This window comes from Podarcis vaucheri (assembly GCF_965113315.1).
Source record: "Podarcis vaucheri genome assembly, chromosome: 2".
NCBI lineage: Eukaryota > Metazoa > Chordata > Lepidosauria > Squamata > Lacertidae > Podarcis > Podarcis vaucheri.
The window spans coordinates 16,134,777-16,156,736 of NC_138760.1; the positions used below are offsets into that span (position 1 = coordinate 16,134,777).

At 44.8% G+C, this 21,960-nt stretch overlaps 2 protein-coding genes across 2 annotated transcripts in view; both read right to left on the bottom strand.

The window, feature by feature from the left end:
- The window catches only part of LOC309526539 (homeobox protein Hox-D3-like), a 91,785-nt gene extending 77,840 nt beyond the window's left edge, over positions 1 to 13,945 (bottom strand). The window contains exon 1 of the mRNA XM_082212758.1: positions 13,783 to 13,945. Coding sequence (XP_082068884.1) covers positions 13,783 to 13,798 — 16 coding nt within the window. The 5' untranslated portion in view covers positions 13,799 to 13,945. The remainder of the gene's footprint in view (positions 1 to 13,782) is intronic.
- The window catches only part of HOXC5 (homeobox C5), a 66,298-nt gene that overhangs the window by 10,282 nt on the left and 34,056 nt on the right, over positions 1 to 21,960 (bottom strand). The gene's annotated exons all lie outside the window — the stretch shown is intronic.

Genomic DNA, 21,960 nt, shown 5'->3' on the forward strand with positions numbered 1-21,960 from the left:
CACACGAAAGCTCATACCAAGAACTAACTTAGTTGGTCTTTAAGGTGCTACTGGAAGGAATTTTTTTTATTTTGACTATGGCAGACCAACACGGCTACCTATCTGTAACTTGTACACCACACTGATCCTTCCATGTAGAACAAAATTATACGGAAATGTCAGGCAGATATGGTGGCCATCTTTGCATTGCCAAAAGGGAGGACATGAATATGCACAAATTTTGCATTTAATAATATGTGGGGTGTATATTGTGTGTGTGTGTGCTAAGAGAGAGAGAGGGAGAAAGAGAGAGAGAGAGAAAGAGAGAGAGAGGTTTAAATTTAGAAACAATTACTGTAATTGAAATAGAACTATGACATATCTCACCATAATGGGGAATATTGACCAGGTGACCTGTGTTATCCAGGTGCTAATTGCTGATGGGCAACTTCAAAGCCCCCTCTCTGATCTCCCTTCCTATTGTTCTTTAACTTTAAAACAGACTCAGACTGGACAGCCCTTCAAAGAGAGGACTCCTTCAAAGAGAAGGCTATAAAGGAGGCCACATGGCCACCCTATGGGCAGGGCAAGTCCTTGGGTGTCAGATTTTCTGGGGCAATTCGAGAATAAGAATTTGAAGATGTGCTCCAAACTGCAACCCAGAATCTTTTTCAAGATACAGTGATTCTATGATGGACATGCAGAGGTTTCACATGGAGACAATCGTGTGTAGCAACAGTTCTATGACGACAAGGATTTAGACTCCAAAAATGCATTTCTTCCTTGGAGCAAACTTCATTGAAAACAATGAGACTTATATCTGGGTACACAATTATAGTACTGTACAGTATTGCTAGTTTTAAAAATGACTGATCTCAGTTATGCTTACCCTAATCACTGAGCTTCTCCATAGTTCTGATTGTAAACCCTGAGATAAAGACTTGTCTCCTGCTTAGCTCACCACACATACAGATAATACTCTTGCTATTTAATCAACAGTAGCAATAACACAATCATCTCTGCACTGACTTCCTTGGGAAACACTCATAATCTGATTTGAGGAGCATGGTTGACCCTATCCTGAACCATACTCTGTCAGCCTTTCCCACCATAGCACCATCCATAATCCATCAGCCCCAGTCATCATGGCCAAGAGTCAGGAACTGCAGTTGAAAACATAGCAGTCATCTCACTTGAGGGCCACAAGTTCCATAACAGTAAACCCCTTGCTTCTGTTGTCAATAAGCACAATGCTAGATCTCACTGAGTCTCTCACTCCATAAGGAACATTGTGTACACCCAGGATTATTGTGCATCTGTAAACAATCCTCAGTTGTACCTTTATACTTAAAACACATTTACGAATGGTGGGTGAAGAGCTTCTGTGCATGAGGCACAAATTTAGCAGGTGAAATATTTCCACCTCACTGCATATCCACTGCTAGGGAAACCTTTCCTTGTTGTTCCCCTGACTGCTTGACTGTTAATAATGTTTATGTACTACAGTCAGTGCCATCAATGGCAACCAAAGCAGCTAACAGATAATAAGGAATAAAAACCAACAGCACTTAAAAAAACAAGTAAAACCAAAGCACAGTCATATAAAACCTGCAAATTGGGCAGTCACATAATCAACCAGTCCCTAAGAACACAGCAACAAAGAAACAAATGCTTTCTCAAATGCAAAAGGTCTAAACTTCTTGTCCAAAGGAGAGCCTTACACAAGCCTCACTGTGGATAGTATTCCAGGGTGTGGGTGCAACTGCAGAAAATGTCCTGCCCTGTTGGGCAGGCTGTAGAACAAACTTGTCTAATTACTGGAATGCTGAACAAGGACTCACCTTTGGATCTTAATAAGCAGTACAGCATACACTCAAATACACCAGTGCCTTGAATTGGGCCTGAAAGCTAATGAGTGCAGCTAGGCTAAAACTGAGTATTTCCAGGGCATGCTCTGAAAGAAGATGAGACTACCACCTCACTGAAGATAAGAAGCTGTGCACCTAATGACTGCCGGAATGGGATGGGTATGAGTTTGTGCCTACAGATCTTCCCATTATGCAGTAGGCTGGGGTGAGGAGAGAAACTGGGAGAGTCTTGGGAACAGATGAGAGCAAAGAAGCACATAAGCAGCACGTGGGATGTGCAGAAAGGGGAGATTAGTGAAACCAAAGAATAAAGAGCTGTTTCCACATGTGTGTCCATCATTTGATGATTAAAAATACCCAATGATAACTGTGTGTCGGAAATGGGGTCTCACATATATAATGCCACAGAACTTTCACATCAACTTAGATAAAATGCTTTTCAACGAAGTCAGTTCATACATTCTACTGCTGGTCATCAAACTTCCAGTATTTATTTTTTGTGTGTAGAGAACTCATACATGACATTGTATTATATGAACCATGCCAGAGTCAAATGCATGGAGGTAGGGGATGGGAGAAGAAAGAGGAATGTTTTGATACTAAATAAATATATAGTAGATTATTCTGCTAAGTACCCTCCCCTGCCACCGTTTGTTAAAGCTTAACTTCCTGCTTTCTTCCTTTGTAATAGTTCAGACACTTTATGAATGACCCTAGTGTATACACATAGTAAACCTGATCAAATGGCCCTTTAAATAAATGTTTCCATCATTAACAGAAGCCTGACAGACAGAAATTTACCAGATGAAGCTTTTCCTGGCATGGAGACACAAGTAGTGAGGGCAATAAATCACCTGTTTAATTTCTGGTTTTCGGTGTTGGGCTGTTAAAGGCACAAGTGCTGGGCTAACTGGCAACCATAACCATCACCCAAAATTATTATGGGACATTAGACAAAGCACCTTCTCCCATCCTCTAATAATAGATTAAAACCAAACTCTGCATGGTAACATACATAGAGCTTTAAGGAAAACTTTATCAAAAGTTGAATGAGCCACACGGTCACTGAAAGCTGCATTTCCCTCACACCACCAGGCTTGCATGTCATGGCCTGATCTTGAGATGGCTTCTGTTAGGAGGATTGGCTTTATAAAGTTTTAAGACCTGCCTGCAGTTAATTTTATCGCTTGATCTATACTGCAATAATTTTTGTATTGCAATTGCATTTTTATTGTTTATTTTGTATTTCAGTGTACTCTTGCCTAGAGAACTTTGCTTATGTAGCAGCACAGAAGCATCAAGAGAATCTTCTCCCTTCACTGACAGGACTATGGTAGCTGAATCATAGGTGAGAATATCCTGTTCTCTGTGAGTCTGTTACAAGTAAATGAGGGTTATATAGTACACCAATATCAGGGACACATTGTGCCTCTGAATACTAGTGCTCTCGTGTCCTGCTTGTAGCCTTCCCAAAGACATCTAGTAGGCTACTAGGAGACAGGATGCTAGAACATACCATGCATTTAAAGTATGTACATTCTCCCACCCCCAAATCCTGAGAACTACAGTTTGTCCCTCACAGAGCTCCAGTTCCCAGTACCCTTAACTAACTGCAGTTCCCAGTATTCCAGGGTGCTTAAAATGTATCGTGTGTACATTGTCCAAATGGGCCTTTGGTTTGTTCTAGCAGAGCTCTTCTTATAGTCCACCTCAGGTGTCTCAGCATAACAACCTTGGGACATGAGAAGGGGAAGGGAAGCATTTCTTTCCCCTTTCCCCAGGGATCTATAGTTCTGGAGCACTAGCCAACAATTCTGAGTGACCTCACCAAACTACAATTCCAAGAAATGTTGTGGGGAAGCCATGTCAAATGTTAAAATCACATAAACCCAGATCAGATAAACCCTACATTTCTGTAGTGTAGATTCAGCTGGAGTGAGGGATAGGGATGTGTTTCCTTTCCTTTGGAGGAAGGAAAAACATTATGCACATCCTCTGAGAAACTTACATGTTTATTACTTAAAATATCCATGTGTTACTGAGTTGGGTCCTGCCTGGGGAGCCCTAGATAAGGACTTGTTGTACCCACTTTTTATTTCCTCCCGTCTGATTACTAGGACATGCTCTATGACAACACTTTCTAACCACAGGCTGGACTCTGTCCAGGCTTCCTTTTCGCGTGTGAGTGTCCCATAATAATAAGCAGCCAGGCTGCAGGGTCAATCCATAATGAAGAGTTCCCATTGGTGAAAACTGAATCGTTTAGGGGAGCAATGGAGAAGAGGGAGAAGCGGCTCCACTAGCCAGTGACCTCTGAGTGCCCTCACTTAACGAATTCAGATAGACAAAGCCACAGACTTGTGTGTGTGTGTGTGTGTGTGTGTGTGTGGCTGCAGTGACCTGAAGGATAACATTTAAGGAGACTGACCAGAGCTTTTACTAGTGACAGCTCAGCAGCCCAAACTAAAGAGAAAGAATGGAGTCTTGCTAAAATTTGGAGCGAAGGAAGGAACTGTTTTGAATGCATGCCTCCAGAAAGGTTGCAGCACTGTTAAGTGTCGTCTTCTGCTGGCCTTGCTCCAAGGCGTCGTTCATTCCCAACCTTTGTCCTACCACAAATCGGCAGGCCTTAGTAATCAAAACCCTATTCCGCAATGCTCAGGGGTGGAGAATGAACACAAAAGGACAGCAAGTAGAGGCGCCATTTAAGGAAAGTGATGATCGTCCTTCCCGGCGCCCCCCTCTACTCTGGCCCGTAATTCAGGCCACGTATGATTATTCTTGAAAAACACCCCCCCCTCACTCCACGAAGAGGTTGCCATGTTAGCCTGCTGCGGCACCTTGCATCCGATAGCATAGATCGTGCACTCTAACCCACGAAAGCTTTTGCCATGATAAATTTGCTAGTCTTGTAAGTTGCTTCAAGACTCGTCCTTGTGTTAACCTATATTTTCTCCCGTAGGAAAAATAAGCGTGTGTGTGTGTGTGTGTGTGTGTGTGAGAGAGAGAGAGAGAGAGAGAGAGAGAACCTTTATCCAACACATATTTTTTTGACCTATAGTTAAGACAATGAAGTGACTCAAATGACAATGACTCCTAATCCCTTTTTGTGAATACATATGGTTGTATCGCAGCATTCATGCTCCTTCGTCTTGGATGTATCCAAGAGCCGTTGGTCCTTCCTGGGTCCTGTCCCGACTCTGAAATTGCATCCCTGGTAGAAAGGACAGGGGCTTCCAATGAAGGACAAGCCTTTCCTGGTGTTATTGATGCCCCAAATGTAGATATAATCAATCAAAGAGCTCCACTGAAGTACATAGTGCTGTTTGGAGGAGGGGTGGCTCCTAGCGCCTTCCCCGTCCTTCCCTGCCTACACAGGCTTGCGAGATTCTGACGAAAGAAAATTGTGGCCTCTCCAGACGAGAATTCATTAGTCTGGAACGTAGCCCTCAGGTGAAACTCGTCTGCCAGCTCCACTAACCACCTCCCCCTTTTTCTTTCCTTAAAAAAGCTTTTGGCTTTGGGGTTCCTTCCGTAGGTTAGTGGGTGGGGCTGAGCCTCAACCTACTGGGAACATGGGAGTTCCGAAGACGTTTAAGCAAGGATTTCTTTCCTCCAACACCCCAACCCGAGAGGTTCAGAAGCTCAAAGTTAAGTTGTCAGCCATGGATTTTCAGCAGGGAGGAGTACAAAAAAAATATCCATGGCTAATATTAACACCCATATTTGTGAGGGAGTGCAGTTGGCTACTGACCAATGAAAGATGGGCGCTCTGCGTTTGCTCAGGCTCCATGGCTGAGAGGCATATTCGTATGCTCCAGGGCTGAGGCCGGGCAATCCCGAAAACAGCAGCAATGCTATAGGTAGATAATCACACTATTTTCTGTACAGTCCGCCTTCTAAATATATCCAGGATGATCATTGTCTGTCTCTGTCCCTTACAGCGCAATCCTGTCTTCCAGGTAAATGTATATACCTTAGTGTGTAGCACGGCTTGCAATGAATTTACTCCTATTTGAGTGAAACTAGAACTTCAGCTCCCCTGATCTTTAATAACCTATGCATTATTTTATGGTATAGGGTCGGTTGGACTTCAGAGACTCGGCTTCTCTTTCGCCCCCTCCCCACTCCTCAGAACAGTTTATGGGTTATCTTTTTGCAGTTATTTGAGCTTTCTGGGTGCTTTGGTAACTCACGTTCCTTTTCTTGTTGCCATCTAATATAGTGAAAGACTTGCAAGTTTATGGATCTCAGAGTGAAGTGGAGAAAGGATAAACTAAATAAAGAATTCAGGCCAGGTTACCTGTAAAAATAAGGAATGTTAAGTTAACGTTGTTAACATCCTGTTCTATGTTGAAGAAAGGAGAAAAATTGACAGAGAACGCCATTTTTTAGTCAATATTACAATCTATTGTGAAATCAAGGTCGGGTGCCAGACATCAGTGTGGTCTCCGCCTGTCTCCACACAACCTCCGCCCCTCTTTTCTTCTTTTTCTAGCATCCCTCAAGTCTTTAACAGGGTGAGGGAAGGGGGTGAAGTAATCTGCACTTTCCTGGCCAAAGCAAATCTTTACAGTTGTAGTCATTGCAACGTGGAGATCTGCAATCTATCTCAACACACACAGACCTATCACTTTTGAAAATTCTTAGAAAGCATGGGCTGGTGCTTTGGTTACAATAGAGTCCAGTGTTATGACAGATCCTTTTCGACTTTGTAGCACTTTTCAATGAATCGCCGGTTGGTTTTAAACGCATTCGACACCCACCCGCCCCCCCAAAAAAGTCATGGGATTAAAGGTAGACATCCCCTAACAAGGGAAATCGCTGTCTAAAAAAAGAGGCGGGATCTTGATCTTCAGTGAGGTAGTTGTGCGTGACACAACTGAGGCTCTACTAGGGGAGACTTGGGTTCAAATCCTGGCACAGCCACAAAATTTACAAGACTCGTCCTTTTCGAAAGTTTATTGAGTGAGCTATTGTCAGCCGAACCCAGTGGCGTAGCGTGGGGGGGTGCAGGGGGGGGCTGGCCGCACCGGGCGCAACACCTGGGGGTTAGGGTTAGGGGGCGCAAATCCACGGGTTAGGGGGCACAAATTGCTTGCCTTGCCCCGGGTGCTGACAACCCACGCTACGCCACTGGCCTAACCTACCTGATTAGACTGGTATGAGGATCAAAGGGGCCGACCATATACTTTGCCTTAAGCTGTGCAATTGATTAAACTAAAACTCAAAGTGAAGACTTGCCCAAGGCCACTCCAAAGAGCTTCCTACCCGACCCGAAATCTGAAGCTGCTGTATAATCCCAACCCCCTTGGGCTAACTCACAGCTCATCGACTGACGAAACTGCAGCATCAATAGGATACCCGCGTGAGTGAAGGAGCCCTAACATATCAAACACCACAGACAGAACTTTCAGTGGAGTCAGTCAACTGCTCCTAATCCGTAGTGGTGGTCCATGTGTATGATAGCGAAGTAGGCTTTTTGGGGCTGCCCCAAACTGACCCTCTCTTGTTACCACACTCGTCCCAAATCCCAGCTGGACGCCACTTGCCCTTGGCGTGACCCTGCCCAGAAATCGATATGGTGTCTCAGTCCAATGGAGTTGCTTAATTCATAAGAGAAGGCAAATAATTTAGTGGACAGAATAAGGGTTTTAAAGGAGTTCGGCAGTGCTAGATGACCGGTGGTCCATGTGACTAGTTCAATATTGACCAGACCTCGATTTCAACTCAGCTCTCTTCGATCAGGAGCACAAGCAGTGCTATTTGGCCCAGAAGCGATATCCTTAACTGAAGAGAAAACCCGATTCCCCACCCAATCCGCTTAACATGCACCTTATCCGCTACATTATTACTAGGTTTTTCCCATGACAATCACTCAATGAGCGGTAAGTATTGTATGGTGAAACTATCGTTACAATATCTGCATAGTCTAATACAAAAGTTGCCTGATGGTGTGGGTGGGTGTGTTTATACATATAGATTACATATATTTAGATAGGCCTCAAAGCATTATTAATTTCTGCCATCGGTCGACCAGTGTATTAATTTGAACAAAGTCGCATAGAGTTACATTGCAGATCTAAACCATTTTCAAACCTCTTTAAAGTTAATTCCTCAAACTAAGGGGTCCGTGGAAACGATGCTATTTGGAGAAGTTCATAGCACCTGCAGCAGTGCAGTTCCTGGGAGTCTTTGGGAGGTATCTTTGGTAATTGACTTTCAGATTGTTAACATTTGTTATGTAGATGTTCCAATGAATGCTAAGGGATTGATGCGTTGGCCTCAACCGCGCATTTACCTGGAAGTAAGTATCCCGGCTGTCAACTGAAGTGAGCTCCGAGTGTGCTCATGCTTCAGATCTGAGACTGGATCCAGCAAAGCGCGTTTAAATCCCAGCCTCGTCCCGGTAGCTTTTGTATCTTATGATACGGCCAAAGAGGTGCTACTCAAAGCACTGCAAAGCAAGCCTAAATCCTATTCAGCTCAGTGACACTTAAGAACATCCATAGGCTCTGGGCGCAAGGATCCTGAAGGCACCATGTGCTATTGATTTGAATGACATGCCTTTCCACTTACTGGAGGATGTGTGCAAATCCCATTAATTTCAACGGTACATAAACTTTGCACGGGTCTGGATTGCTCGCATTGCCAATAAAATAACACTGGTTAGGTGTGCCTCATACACACTCACCTTCCCATCCAAATCTCCAAACTGTGCCGATTTAATTTATTCTAGGCAAGCTAACCGAGCTTCCTGTCTCAGGCTCTTCCAAACACTAGGAAGCAAGTCCCCTATAAATGGGTAGGGCTTACTTCGGCGTAAACGTGCGAGGAATCCGGGTATTCTACTTGAAAGGCCAGCAAAATGACTGTCGTGGAATACTGACTGCCATCGGAATAATAAAGCGATGGGTTTGGTGGTCTGTTTCCCCAGCCTTCAGTATTTGATGATCACCTCTGACTCAGTTCTGCGACCATATGCTAACGTGCACTCTTGAGTTTTTCGAGGTAAGGTCTGCATCAGCATCCTACATGCAGGCGGCATAATTCGGGGGGCATGAATTTGAGGGTAGGCGACAAGGTTTCCTTGGGTCCACTAAGGGGGTTTAACTGAAATGAATAGTTATTTCTCTTGGCTTTTATCGCTGCCCATCTTTATAGCTTGCTGGCCAAAACGTTGTGACCGAGTGGAAGAGGACGACCGCGCTCAAACTCCTGCAGAGGGAATCACCTTTCACCAAAGCAGCGAAAACTGTAAAGTCACCTCGGAGATTGCTCACGAAGGGCTCGTATTTTTCCCTTTCCTTTTTTTTTTTAAAGAACTCTCTGGCAGGTCGTCACAGAGAATCGCTGCCGGCTAATATCTGCAGCGAGTAACCAGCCAGAGACAGAAGAGAGGAAGACCGAAGACAGATAAGTCCAAAAAAGACTAAAGATGAAGCAATAGCGAAAGCGGGAGGCGGAGAGAAACTGGAAGGGTTTTTTTAAAACAACAACAAAAAAAACAAAAAACCAGGGCGAAGGACGGCTGTTCTCCCCATTTGGTGCGAGGAGAGTCTTCTTACACGGCTGTGCCTAAAACCAGCCGGATCCAGCTGCAAAGGTGTCTCCAGGTCAGCAGCACCCTCCTCCCGCCCCCTCTCTCTGCCCCCTTGGCTAGAAGTATGTGGGGCTCATCCGGACAAAAGGGTCAGGGAGTCGAAGAAGGATGAATGGCTTTTGAAAGATCCAGGCGGAACACGGACAAGCTGTTTCGTAACAAACGTCAGACGTGGCTGCTTGACCCGCAGAGACTAATGGGATTTTAGGAATGAAGAAGGAGCATTTCAGGAATGCCCACCCCCCTTGTATCTCCTTGTTTCCCCCAGTGGGTCTGATCTGATAACACCCACTCTGTGTCTGTGTGGGAGGTAGTATCTTTAATGTAACAAGTTAGATTGTGGACGTGTGGTCTTCCCCGGCTTCACTGTTTAGAAGAAAGAAGACTTGTTCCCCTCCCTCTCTTTCTCTCTTTTTCTCTTCACCCAGAAAAGTCCCATGCCATCTATCTATCTATCTATCTATCTATCTATCTATCTATCTATCTATCTATCTATCTATCTCGATCGACCGATCTAAAAAGATAGACGCAAGCGCGCACATAGCATAGCAATCGCACTCGCACAGGAAGGAAGGAGGAAGCATGTACAGGCCATGCGATCGCAGGCCCTGGAGCTGTGCTTGATTCAGCACACCACGCGGAGGGGAAGGGGGGCGAGTTTCTCTCTTCCCAAACATCTGCAGCCAGACATTTGATTTCTAGAGCTCGACTCTGCCAGACGTTCCCGAGGAGTCTTGCAAGGAATTCCCTGTCCGCAACAAACGCGGGCCAAGCCAAACCTCCACGGAACGTCACGCGATCCTTGCAAAACGTGGCCCAGTAAGTTTTCATAGGCACATCCTCTTGAAGCCCATGAGAACTTTTTGGGAAGAGGTGGCTAGAGGGTGAAACCCCAGCCCACTGGATCCAAAGGCACTCGTGCCCAACTGGCACTCAGGACCACTGAGGTTGAATGGTACACAGGGAATGAGGTTGAACCTGGAACCCCTGGACACGGGAGAAAGTTAGTTCCAATGGCATTGACTTCCTAGCAGTATTTATTTTTAAGTGGGGGATTAAGGAGCAACTCTAGCCCATCCACACTGTGGAATTTTTGCCCTGGGTTTTCTTCAAGTATGAATTGTTCTTTGCAGTCCTAGATCCAAGCAGAAGGGAGAACATAATTGGATAGCTCAGTTGGTTAGAGCGTAGTGCTGATGACACCAAAGTAGCTGGTCCTATCCCCCTATGGGACATGGTTGGGCTAGATAATCCTCAGGGTCCTTTCCAACTCCATGATTCTGTGATGTGTGGATAATGTGGAGGGGAGACCCACGCCTTTGTGGAAGGGCCTTAAGGCTAGTTCGCACACCTATCACACATCATAGGACTGGTTCGCTCAAAGTCTGAAACATCTGGTGTTGCCTCCTGTGTATGAATGGGCCACTATAGATCATATGCCAAACAGAACTTTCCCCTTTCTCCCCACTACCTCCTCTCTACCTTAAACACAATACTTTTCAATAGAGTCAGTTCAGACTTTCACTTACCATGTATCAGAAATGCATGCTAATCAAATGCTGATATAGTAGTAAATGTAGGAACCGCTTACATCTAAGAAAGTATGCCTCGGATTGTGGTGACAAGTGGTATCTATGGTTGTGATACCAGCTAGCAGTAACAGACAGGCACAATACAAAATGCATGTTTGTAGCTTGCAGTCCTCTCTCAGGTAGACATACCTACTAGTGCACCTGTTTGCTCCCAGGTTAGGTTTAAGGTTTTAATATTAACGTATAAGATCCTAAGCAGCTGGAGACCAGGTTACCAATGCAGATCTTCCCAGTTACGGAAATCATCATCAAAGGCCTTCCGGGTTGTGGCACAGCCTGCAGATGGCCATCTGGCAACAACCAGCAAGAAGGCCTGTTCTGCATGGCATCATGCCATACAAACATATCTATACCCTTCTGAGTTTGGGCACCTATGGTATGTAGTCAACAGTACCCACACAAATAGACCATGCTCCTCCAGCAATACTGAGCACACGGATTGATACATTTAAGCCGAAATTACTGGATCGATTTTTTTTAAAAAAATAATAATATAAGTTTCCGTGGATCCAGGCCAGGTACGCTAGATTTGTGGTGAAAACTACTGTAAAAATGGCGCACACATACACAGGAGTGGAGAGCTCTCACTTTTATATTCTTCCCAGAGGTGGGTGGGAATAGCTTATGTGAAAAATATAGGGGAGGGTCCATTTTAAGATAAAAACAGTAACTTAGAATATCTACTATCTCAATCAGGAAACGAGCTCAAGCAGGAAAAATTAGGCATTGAGAGAGTTTCACTCCCGCATTGACACCAAGCAACTTAAAATGCTTAAGTCAGGGAGGATCGTGTCCCGAGACGACCCTAACATAACGTTTGAAGAAACCCCAAATACACACGGCCTGATCCATCACGCTAAAAGTGAAGAATCCTGTCCTAAACACCGTAGAATCTCATAGGTTTCAATGCCATCTAATAACCATCTTTCAGCCTCGTGTAAGTCAAGGGCCATGATCCTGCTCCGTTCCAAGCAGGATCAGACCGATAACCAGACCGATTGGAAACGCCTGCTTAGAAGCAAATCCCACTAAGTTTAATGGGGTTTACTCCCAGGTAAAGCTGGTATAGGAGTCCAACCTAAGCCTCGCTGCTAAGTAAAGGGGAGGTTTTTCCACAATACTCTGCTTCAAGATCCGGATGCACGCATACTCGGTAGTAAGTTCCCTGGAAATAAATGGGGCTACTTTCCAGGAAACGTGTTAAGAGGACTGAGGTGCAGAATGTCTGAAATCCGAGTTTGGGCCGGGAAACATCTATTATCCACGCTGAGGAGCGAATGCATGCAGCCATGGATACCGACAGGTAAACATACATAGACACACACCCGGCCCCACACAAATAACACAAACCTCTTGTGATTTATCTCCCCGTGAGCTATCCTGATGCGGATCCCGAGATTATTATTTTTCTACCCATTTTAGGAAGAAGTTGTCTCGTGCCCAGCAAGATGGTTTCCAGATAGAAGAGAACTGCTTACGTTTCAGAAACGCGCCTCTGTGCTTTTTGCCCTCGGAGAATAAACATTCTCACCACCACCACCCGAGAACGGCCGCATTTCTTCGGGTGTGGCTGGAGAATATCTAGTGGAAGGAGCCACCAACAAGGCGCTTTCTTAACAACAAGCCTGGAAAAGCGGGGTGGGGGTGGGAAGCTAAGGAGAGAGAACCGTGACCTTCTCCAGCGTTCCTCGGTCTGGTCCAATATAAATATATAGGGCAGGAGACTCTTCAGACCGATTTGCGTTCAATGATCGTGCTGTTCAATATGTTTATATATTGCTTTCTACATATTCTTGCTAAGATTTAAAGCGCGGGGCGTGATGCAACCTTTCTGTCGGTCCCGGAAATGTGGTGCGGCGGCGGGTAGATATTGTGTGTTTTCTGCCAGCGGCACGATCCACAATCCAGCTAAGCCGCAACATGAGAATTTTAATCAGTCAAACATTAATTATTCCTTGCCCCCCATCCACAGAAACCCCAGACCCCTCGAGCTTAGCGTTAGGTTGAGGTCTACAATCCGGTTTAAGGAGGAAGCGAGAGGCTTTACTGAATTGTGGATCTGTGTGTCAAAAACTTTTATATCTATCTATATTTATCTATATCTATCTATCTATCTATCTATCTATCTATCTATCTATCTATCCATACGCATGACCTTGTTCCTAACATTAAGAGCCGCGGTTAAACACCTTTTAAGTTTTATAGGGTCTCAGCGGAAGAAATCGATCCACTTGCCCTCCCCTCCTCTTGAAATCACAGAGTTTCAAAAGCGAGTAAGACTCCTGTGCCCATTTACCAGGGAGTAAGCCTCTCTGAGTTCAGGGGGGCTTACTTCTGAGTAGGCGTACACAGGATTGCTCTGAAAGGTACAATTGTTTGAAGGTTGAGTCCAACTGAAGTCGACGGGACTTCCTTCAGAGTAGAAGTTCCTAGTATCGGCCCCTATTTCTGTCAAGGATCGTTCCCCTTTCTCTCTCTCTCTCCCCCCCCTTAGTAGTTAACGTCCCATTGAGGTTTATGAACAGGACAAAACTTCCATAACTTTGCCCCTCCGATTTCACAGAGCAACTTTTTCTTCCGAATAAGTCTCGCTTGGAATCGCAACCTCACTTCGCTTCTTCTGCTTCTGCTGCCGGAGCGTCCCTTTCCCAATTCACACACAGCCTCCCCGTCCACCCAACACCCCCTCCCCAATTATTCTGGAAATAAACACTGCCAGCCATTAAAGACGTGTACAAACCAAGACTCCTTTTCATCCCCAGGATCTGAATCGCTTAGCACATTTCATTCTGCTCCTCTCCGAGATAGCGCCTGCTCCACGCAGAGCCAGGGGCTAATCCAGGCAACTCCATACCCAGAGATCGCTTTCAAGAGACAGGAGGAAGATATACGGTCGCTCGCAAAGGCCCTTGCAAGGAGAGCTGTTAACTTGGCACTTTTTTAAAAAAAAAGAAAAAGAAAAGCAAAAAGCTGCTGAATAAATTTTATGCAACTTTGAAGGCAGCTTTTGGATCTGTTCCCTTTGGAAGTTTTTACACAGAGGCAAATTCCCAAACGCAAAGCTTTAGAAAATGTAATGAAACCAAATGGAAACAAAATGCAATTGCAATCACTACTTGTGGCGGGGCGGGGAGAGAATCGCCTGAAAATTGCAATTTCTTAAATTGGGGAGACAAGTTGGTGATGACTATCCATAGCAGGCAGACACATTACCATGTGTATTTTGAAGGGATCCAACCTAAATAACACAGACACACATTTCATGTGCTACGGAAGACCCACAGAATGACCTGACTGTTCCCTTGCAGTCCGACCCTATGGCTGTTCAATGTGGTTCAATAGGATTTAGGACTGAAGCCTTCAAAGACCACGCTATAGTTATCTAGTAAGCCGAATGCAACCTTAAGGGAGACCAAGGACTTGCAGAACAGCCTGAGAGGAGACTTAGACTTTCATACCCATTTAAAATAATGTCACGTTTCTCATTACAAACCATTCAGAATGGTGGATTGGTATACCCTGCCCAAAACTTCCTTGGAGGTAAGTTCCAAGGGACGCAGAGCCGGAGCCGATCCATTGTTACTCGGAAGTAAGATTCGCTGAGTTCAATGAGGCTGGACTTACTCCCAGGTTAAGGTGTCCAGGTTTGCAGGCTTGTTTCTGCCAAGATGTTTTGAGCGTAGTCTGAGGATGCAGTCAGCCATGTCTCAAATAAAATGCGAGGGGTCTAGAAAGCCCAAATCTACTATAAATTAAATGGAAATGGAATTGCAATCTTCCACACTCTTGCATGGGAGTAAGCCTGATCCGATAAAGGGGCATTTGTTGTTTGCTAGAGCAGGTGTTGGGAGAATTGCAGAACTGCCCGGTCCACGCTCTCCTGTATCTAACTAAGATTCAGGGTGCAATGTCCCAATCCCAAGACCCGCCAGCTGAACAGCATTGGAGGCGTTACGTCCTCCACATTTTATTCCCAAGCAGGTCCTGCTTGCTATCAGCGGAATCAACTTTGAGGTCTACCCGGGTATTACTCTCAAGTAGAAGCAAGTGCAACCTGATCCTATCCTTGTTTACTCAGAAGAAAACCCTATCGTTCCCCTCCAATGTGACCAGTGCCCCGTCCCTCAATATTATTAGTAGTAAGTCCCAATGACTTTAGTGAAAGTGACTTTTATATAAAAGGTTCAAGAGCCAACTGTCCAGTGCCTCTGTTATAACCATGCCATGTGATATGTTAGTTGCAGATAGAACTACTAATTAATTAAAGTAGGTCTTTCCCTTCCTTCTCTTTTTAAAAAATATATCTATCTACCTACAATATTACATACATACATACATACATACATACATACATACACACACAAATACACAAGCATTCTCAGTAATCTCAAAAGAAGGGAGGATTTTCAGGCATCCCTCCATCACGACAGACCCTGGCTAAAAGTTCTGCTTCCAGACTTTAGAGTTCTTGCCAAACAAGTAAATTAACCTGCTGCTCCAAACAATCGCCCCGAGATGATGTCGCTGCCCAACAACAAGACGCGCGTTCCCTCGTCAACCCTCTCTTTGTTCTGCTGTCCAAATTCGGGGTCGTGACCTAGCTTTGAGCAGAAAAGGCAAACTCGCGAGTAAACATTTTAGGAGCGCTTCTTTAAATATTTATTAGAGGTGCCGTTCGGGAGGATTTGAGGAGGAAGTCAGGCTCGGGAGCAACTCCCCTCTAGCTCCTTGGCAGGGCAGGGCCGGAGCACAATCCGCGGGATCGGATGCCTGCTGTGTCCTTCTGGGCGGATGATAACGCCAGTGTTGGCTGGGTTTGGCTGGGTGGATGAAAGGTGGTGGAGGAGGAGGTGTCTCTCTTTATGGGCACATTTTATAAGCATGTTAAGCAAAGGACCATAGATGGACGGATAGACAGACAAATAGGCAGATCTGACTATATACGGCGGTTATAAATCCTTGCTCATTTCTCGAAGGCATGCATAAAGCGAAATGATTCCGGCGTTTGGAAACATAAATATTCTGTTTTACTTCAGTTGTAGACATGCACATTCTATGCATACAATTATATATATATATATATATATATATATATATATATATATATATATATATATATATATATTTGCTTTCGTAGATTTTCACGGGTATAGGAATGCAGGTTTTGGTGTCTTCGGGTGTCTTCCCGTGTAAGAGTCGGGGTGTCTGTGCGACGTTTCGACGACACGTCCCGCCTGCCAGACATCTGGAAATTAGCCCTCCCCACAAAAACCGACACCAGAACCAGAGGCACACAGAACGCCGTCACCAATCAACCACACCAGACCCAAACCCAGACCCTCTCCACAGACATATTACAGACTCCATCCAGCAACCAAACTATAGTGGCACCTCCGGATGCTGCACCCCCCTGCAATCCCTACACAGATCTGGCTGGCACAAGGCACAAAACCATAGCTCGCCCCTATACACGAAGCCAAGCCAGAGCACAACTAAATGCAGCACAGCCATCTTCTCAGAAAAACTCTTCACAAGCTCAAGAGGTCAAGACACGAGAGCTTTAGCAATCTAATCTACACTTAATGACCCACCCAGTGATATTCAGAATATCACTCATGAAATCACCCAAGATATCCCTCAAGTAATTAATGACCCACCCAGTGATATTCAGAATATCACTCATGAAATCACCCAAGATATCCCTCAAGTAATTAAGGAACAAAAGAAGAAAAGGCACACTAATCTAGGAACTTCCTCTCTACCCAGAACGTTGGAGGCTATACACCACACCCCTCAACAGTATTTATAGGAACTCAAACACCAGACTCTGCTCTGTTCCAGTAACAAGAAGCCGAAAGCACCAGCCTGAAGATGACGAGTGAGACCTCGTCGAAACGTCGCACAGACACCCCGACTCTTACACGGGAAGACACCCGAAGACACCAAAACCTGCATATATATATATATATATATATATATATATATATATATATATATAATCTTTATGTATATCATGCACAAACGCTTGCACACACATACAGCAGACGACCGTGTATGTGGAGCGGCTAATAAATCCAGATTGTACATTCAGAGCGAGAGAGAGGAAGGAAAGAGTCTACAAAAGTTGTGTTGGGCCCGAATGCTTCCAGTCTTTCGGGTCAAGTGTGTAAAAACTGTTGAAATAATTCTTTGTGACGATGCATCTTAAAGCCTAAACATTATGCTACGTTATGGAACCTGAAGGCTGCCTTATTGTTATATGGAAGAGAAAAAACTGTAGTTTTTAGGGGTGCCTAGTTTGGGGTACGACACCCTTTAGTATTCGGAAATAGGCCGCGGGAGGAGGGGCTAATGGAGGCCAGGAAACGCTCTGTGGGTCGGGTGGTGTCAGTAGCGGCATCCCCACGTAGGTAAGAAACACCAGAGGACACTGGAAAGGGGGGGGGGGATATTTGCCTTGCCCATGGTTTGGGAGAACTAGGAATCCCTCTTCACTGGTATAATATTTGGCTCTGGCAGACTAAGAAACCTTTAATCTAAAATTCTAATAATCTCCCTTTTCTTATCTCCTCTATTTACAAAACTCTCTTGGCGAGGCTTGTTTCAAAGGTTAACTGTGGTTGTTTTCAGCAATGCCTTTTGTCTTCAGTCACTTAGCGTCAGTGGCGTAGCGTGGGGGGTGCAGGGGGGGCGGCCGCACCAGGCACAACATCTGGGGGTTAGGGTTAGGGGGCGCAAATCCACGGGTTAGGGGGTGCAAATTACTTGCCTTGCCCCGAGTGCTGACAACCCACGCTACGCCACTGCTTCGCGTCTCTCCCTAGTCAATGTGAGCCTGGCAGGGGACCACCAAAGCCCAATCAAGCATGCACAGGATATCTGCCTTTACGATTGGTCCCATCATGGTGAAGGAGGGTGCGCAAGGATCCTAAACTCATAGGAAGTAGGCAGTGGCATAGCATGGGTTGTCAGCACCCGGGGCAAGGCAAGTAATTTGCGCCCCCTAACCCGTGGATTTGCACCCCCTAACCCTAACCCCCAGATGTTGCACCCGGTGCGGCCAGCCCCCCCTGCACCCTCCACGCTACGCCACTGGAAGTAGGTACTGCTTCGGGATCTGTCTGCTAATATCCAGAAAAAAACTCGCCATAAATGGGTTGTGAAGGGTGAACAGAAGAATGGCCATCCCGCAACCGAATCAGACATACAGGGTTCAATCAAAGCTCAGAATTCTAGCTTCTCTAGCACTGGTGACCAGCCGGGTAACTCTGGGTACTCGGTTATAATAAGCAAGGTATAAAAGAGATGACATCTTCCTATGAGGGAGAAGTGCTGGCTGGGAGGATTTGGCAGGAGGCACCAGAATAAATGTCCATACTAAGCTGTCATCACAACACTGGCATTTCATGAAATGCCAGTGTTGTGATATTGTGTGTGTGTGTGTGTGTGCATCCCCAAAGAAAAAGGAACACATTCATAAAATAATGTGTTACTGTTCTTAAAATGGGGGAAAATCTAAATTCAAAATAATAATTATATTGGTCTCTCTTCTTCTTCTGAGTTGTCTCCCTCTTAGAAGAATTCTTCATCTGGTGCTAACAAGTAAAGGCAATGGTTTGGTTTATGAAGGCCTGCAAATGTGGGATGGGATAGAAAAGAACCCATACAAGTTGCATTAACTTGTGTTTTTTTCCTCTGCTCATCCCCACCCCTTCAGTATCTTATTGTTTCTGGGAGGAGAGGGATGGGGAATTTGGACCTTTCATGATTTTACAGGTTTATAAGGTTTATGGACAGTGTCAAGAGTGTGGATAGAGACTTCATTGTTTTCCTTCTCTCATAATATTGGAACCCAGAAAAAGTGGACTTGTGTCACTTCAGGACAATCAAAAGGACATAATATGGAACTCAGGCCTCCGTAAAATGGGGGAAGAGCCACTAGATTAGGTGGACTTTTTAAAAAAAGGATACATTCATGGGGAGGGTATTCCTCAATAGCTATTGGTCACAATGTAGCTAATGTGGAAACTCCATGAACAGGAGCAGTAGATCTCTGAATACAATATGCCAGTAACATAGGAAGCTGCCTTATACCATCAGACCATCAATACTATTCATACAAATGGGCAGTGGCTCCCTTGGGGGATTCACACAGTGGCTTTCTCAGCCCTATCTAGAGGTGCTAGGGATTGAACCTGTAGACTTCCGACTGCAAAGAATGCGCACTACCACTCAGCTATAGTCCTACACCAAATATCCTTCACAAACGTAATTTTCACATTTCCCAGAGGCATCTGAATGGCCTCTGGATTAGATGCATTATGGTTCAGCCCTGTTAGGCAGCTCTTGGTTTCTGAACGTTCTATTGTTTGAACCACTGGATCTCTAGATCAGGGATGGGCAAAGGGTAGAGATTTGTCTGATTTGCAGGGTAGCTAAGTGTGGCTTTCTAATTCTAAGTGTGGCTTTCTAATTCTAAGTGTGGCCTTTCTAATTCTAAGTGTGGCCTTTGTGTGTCAAGACTATGATCTCAGTTGAATTCTGAAGCTGAAAACCAATTTCTAGACTCAGAATGTGTTCAGAGGCACACCTGTTCTTTAATCCTATGTGTATTTTGCACATGGTTCTGCTAGGTAGATCTTGGAGATCAAGTTCAGAAAAGGCCAAGTAGATCTTAGGAACCTACGTATCCCCACTGCTGCTCTAGACAACTCTGGTCTTGTGAGGCACTCACATGAGGCAAGTACACATAACTGGGATAGCCATAAACTGTGTTTCTCTGTGTTTCCATTACCCTGCCTAATAGTGCCAACAATGTGTGTGTGTGTGTGCGCGCGCGCGCGCATCTTTCTGCATCTGATGGACTAGGTTCTTTCAAGGTGTATGTGTCTCATTATATAGCCCTATGCACACTGTAGCGACCTATATAAGCACCGTATTATATATTGTTTCATTGCTTTTGAAGATATATCATTCAATTAGTGGGTGCAATCCACACCAATCAAGGCGAGTTTCCCCATTGACTTCAAGGGAGTGGATTTGGTCTTGCTCATTTTTAAAAGAATGATAAATACTACTAAGCAAATGTATATTTTGGCATTTAAGCTGCAAGTTTTCCTTCCTTCCTTCTTAAAGGGTGAAAGCAGGGGAATCCAGAATAACAAGATGGAGGGTAAATTGAAAAGGAACTTCACTATGCTGAGAAAAAAGTGGAGCATATATAACACACAAAAAATATATATACTGAAAGTGTGTGTGTGAGTGAGTGAGAGAGAGAGAGAGAGAGAGAGAGAGAGAGAGAGAATATAGTGGTTTAGAGAGAGAGAGAATGCTTCCTTTTGCATGTCTGTATTGCATCTCCTAAATAAATATCATGCTTTGTTTTCTGAAGCCTCATTCTTGCATAAATCCTCAGAGCTAATACATATGCTTTTCCACAAAGGAAACCAACCTGCATCAACATTTGGCTCTTGGTTGTTGTTAAGTACGCTTTTTTAACATAGAAAAAGGAAAAAAGAAAACAAAGAAAGTGGCCTTTGCCAGAAATTGCTGATGCCATTAACAGAAGGGTGGTTGGCTGTTTGCAAGGAAATACTAGTCTTTCACTAAAGTCCCAAAATGTTTGGTTTGGTACCTTGCCCATCAAAATAAATCAAGGCGACAGATTAGGAAGTACATAAAACTATATCTCTGGATAATGATATACGAGACCACAATAAATATAAGTTACATGTTGGAGCTGCTGGCAGTTATGGTTAGAAACCCGTAACTCATTCATTTAACCCTGGCAGAATGTTTGTCTTTTAATTACAATTAAACAGCGTACTTGAACATTTCTCTCTCTCTCTCATATGAACTGCATGGAGAGAGACAAGAGAGAGAGAGAGAGAAAGAAAAAGAGGGAAACTAGAGAAGATAAGAGACTGGAAAAATCCTGAGACATAATTTGCTAACTGGCAGTTTAGGGAGCTAAGCCACGGTACCTTATCCTATAGCACTGCGGGGGGGGGCAGCTTGTTGAGAGAGAGAGTGGAGAGGGGGTTTGTGGGGGGTTTAAGCACACACATGTAATTGTGTCTTAAGTTGAAAACATCCCATCCAGTTTTTTTATAGGGGTTGGTGTGTTGTTGTTTTTTTTGCAGTTACCCCTTTTCAGGGAATTACCTCTCCAAACAATATTTGAAGCCACTGGAAATAAAAGGGAGTGGGGAACACAGCGTCTCCACCGCCATCACCACCACCCTTGGCCTCTTGGAAGTCCCATTGCCCATGGTGGGGGGGGGGAGGAAGGGAGAGAATTTTTCTAACGCATTATTTTATGGCCACCGAAGCCCCTGTGAAGTGTTTCCTCCACTGCTGCTTCCTTGCTGCTAGAAGAAGCATTGGTTTCCATCACCAAAACTTTATTTTATTATATTTATTTATTTATTTATTTACTCACTCATCCATTAAAAAGGAAGAAATACAACTTATAATCAGTGTGACTTCACACAAACTGGGCGTCAGGGACTCACTGGAGCGCTCCCGAGCAAGTCTCTAGGCTCCAAGGAGCTTATGACACCCCCTCCACAAACACTCTCACCTTTCGCCTGACTTCTTCTTCTTCTTCTTCTTCTGGCTCAAGAAGATAAGTGAAGAACAATAATCCGGGCATGATTTAATAGTGAAATCGATGCCATTCGAGAGGAGTAGAGGAGCCCAGCCCCTTGGTGCCATGCCCCAAGTGGGGGCAAGGAAGGAGCACAGACTTTGGTATCAAGAGGCGATCCATCCATTCGGTGGAGCGGGGAGCGATTTCCTGGAAAGCCCTGCCAAGACTGGAGTCTTGAGCTCCCCAGGAGACCTAGGAGCACTGAACATCAAGTCCATCAGGTTTGAAAGAGGAGCCCATGGAAAGACCAACCATGCTACTGGTGGT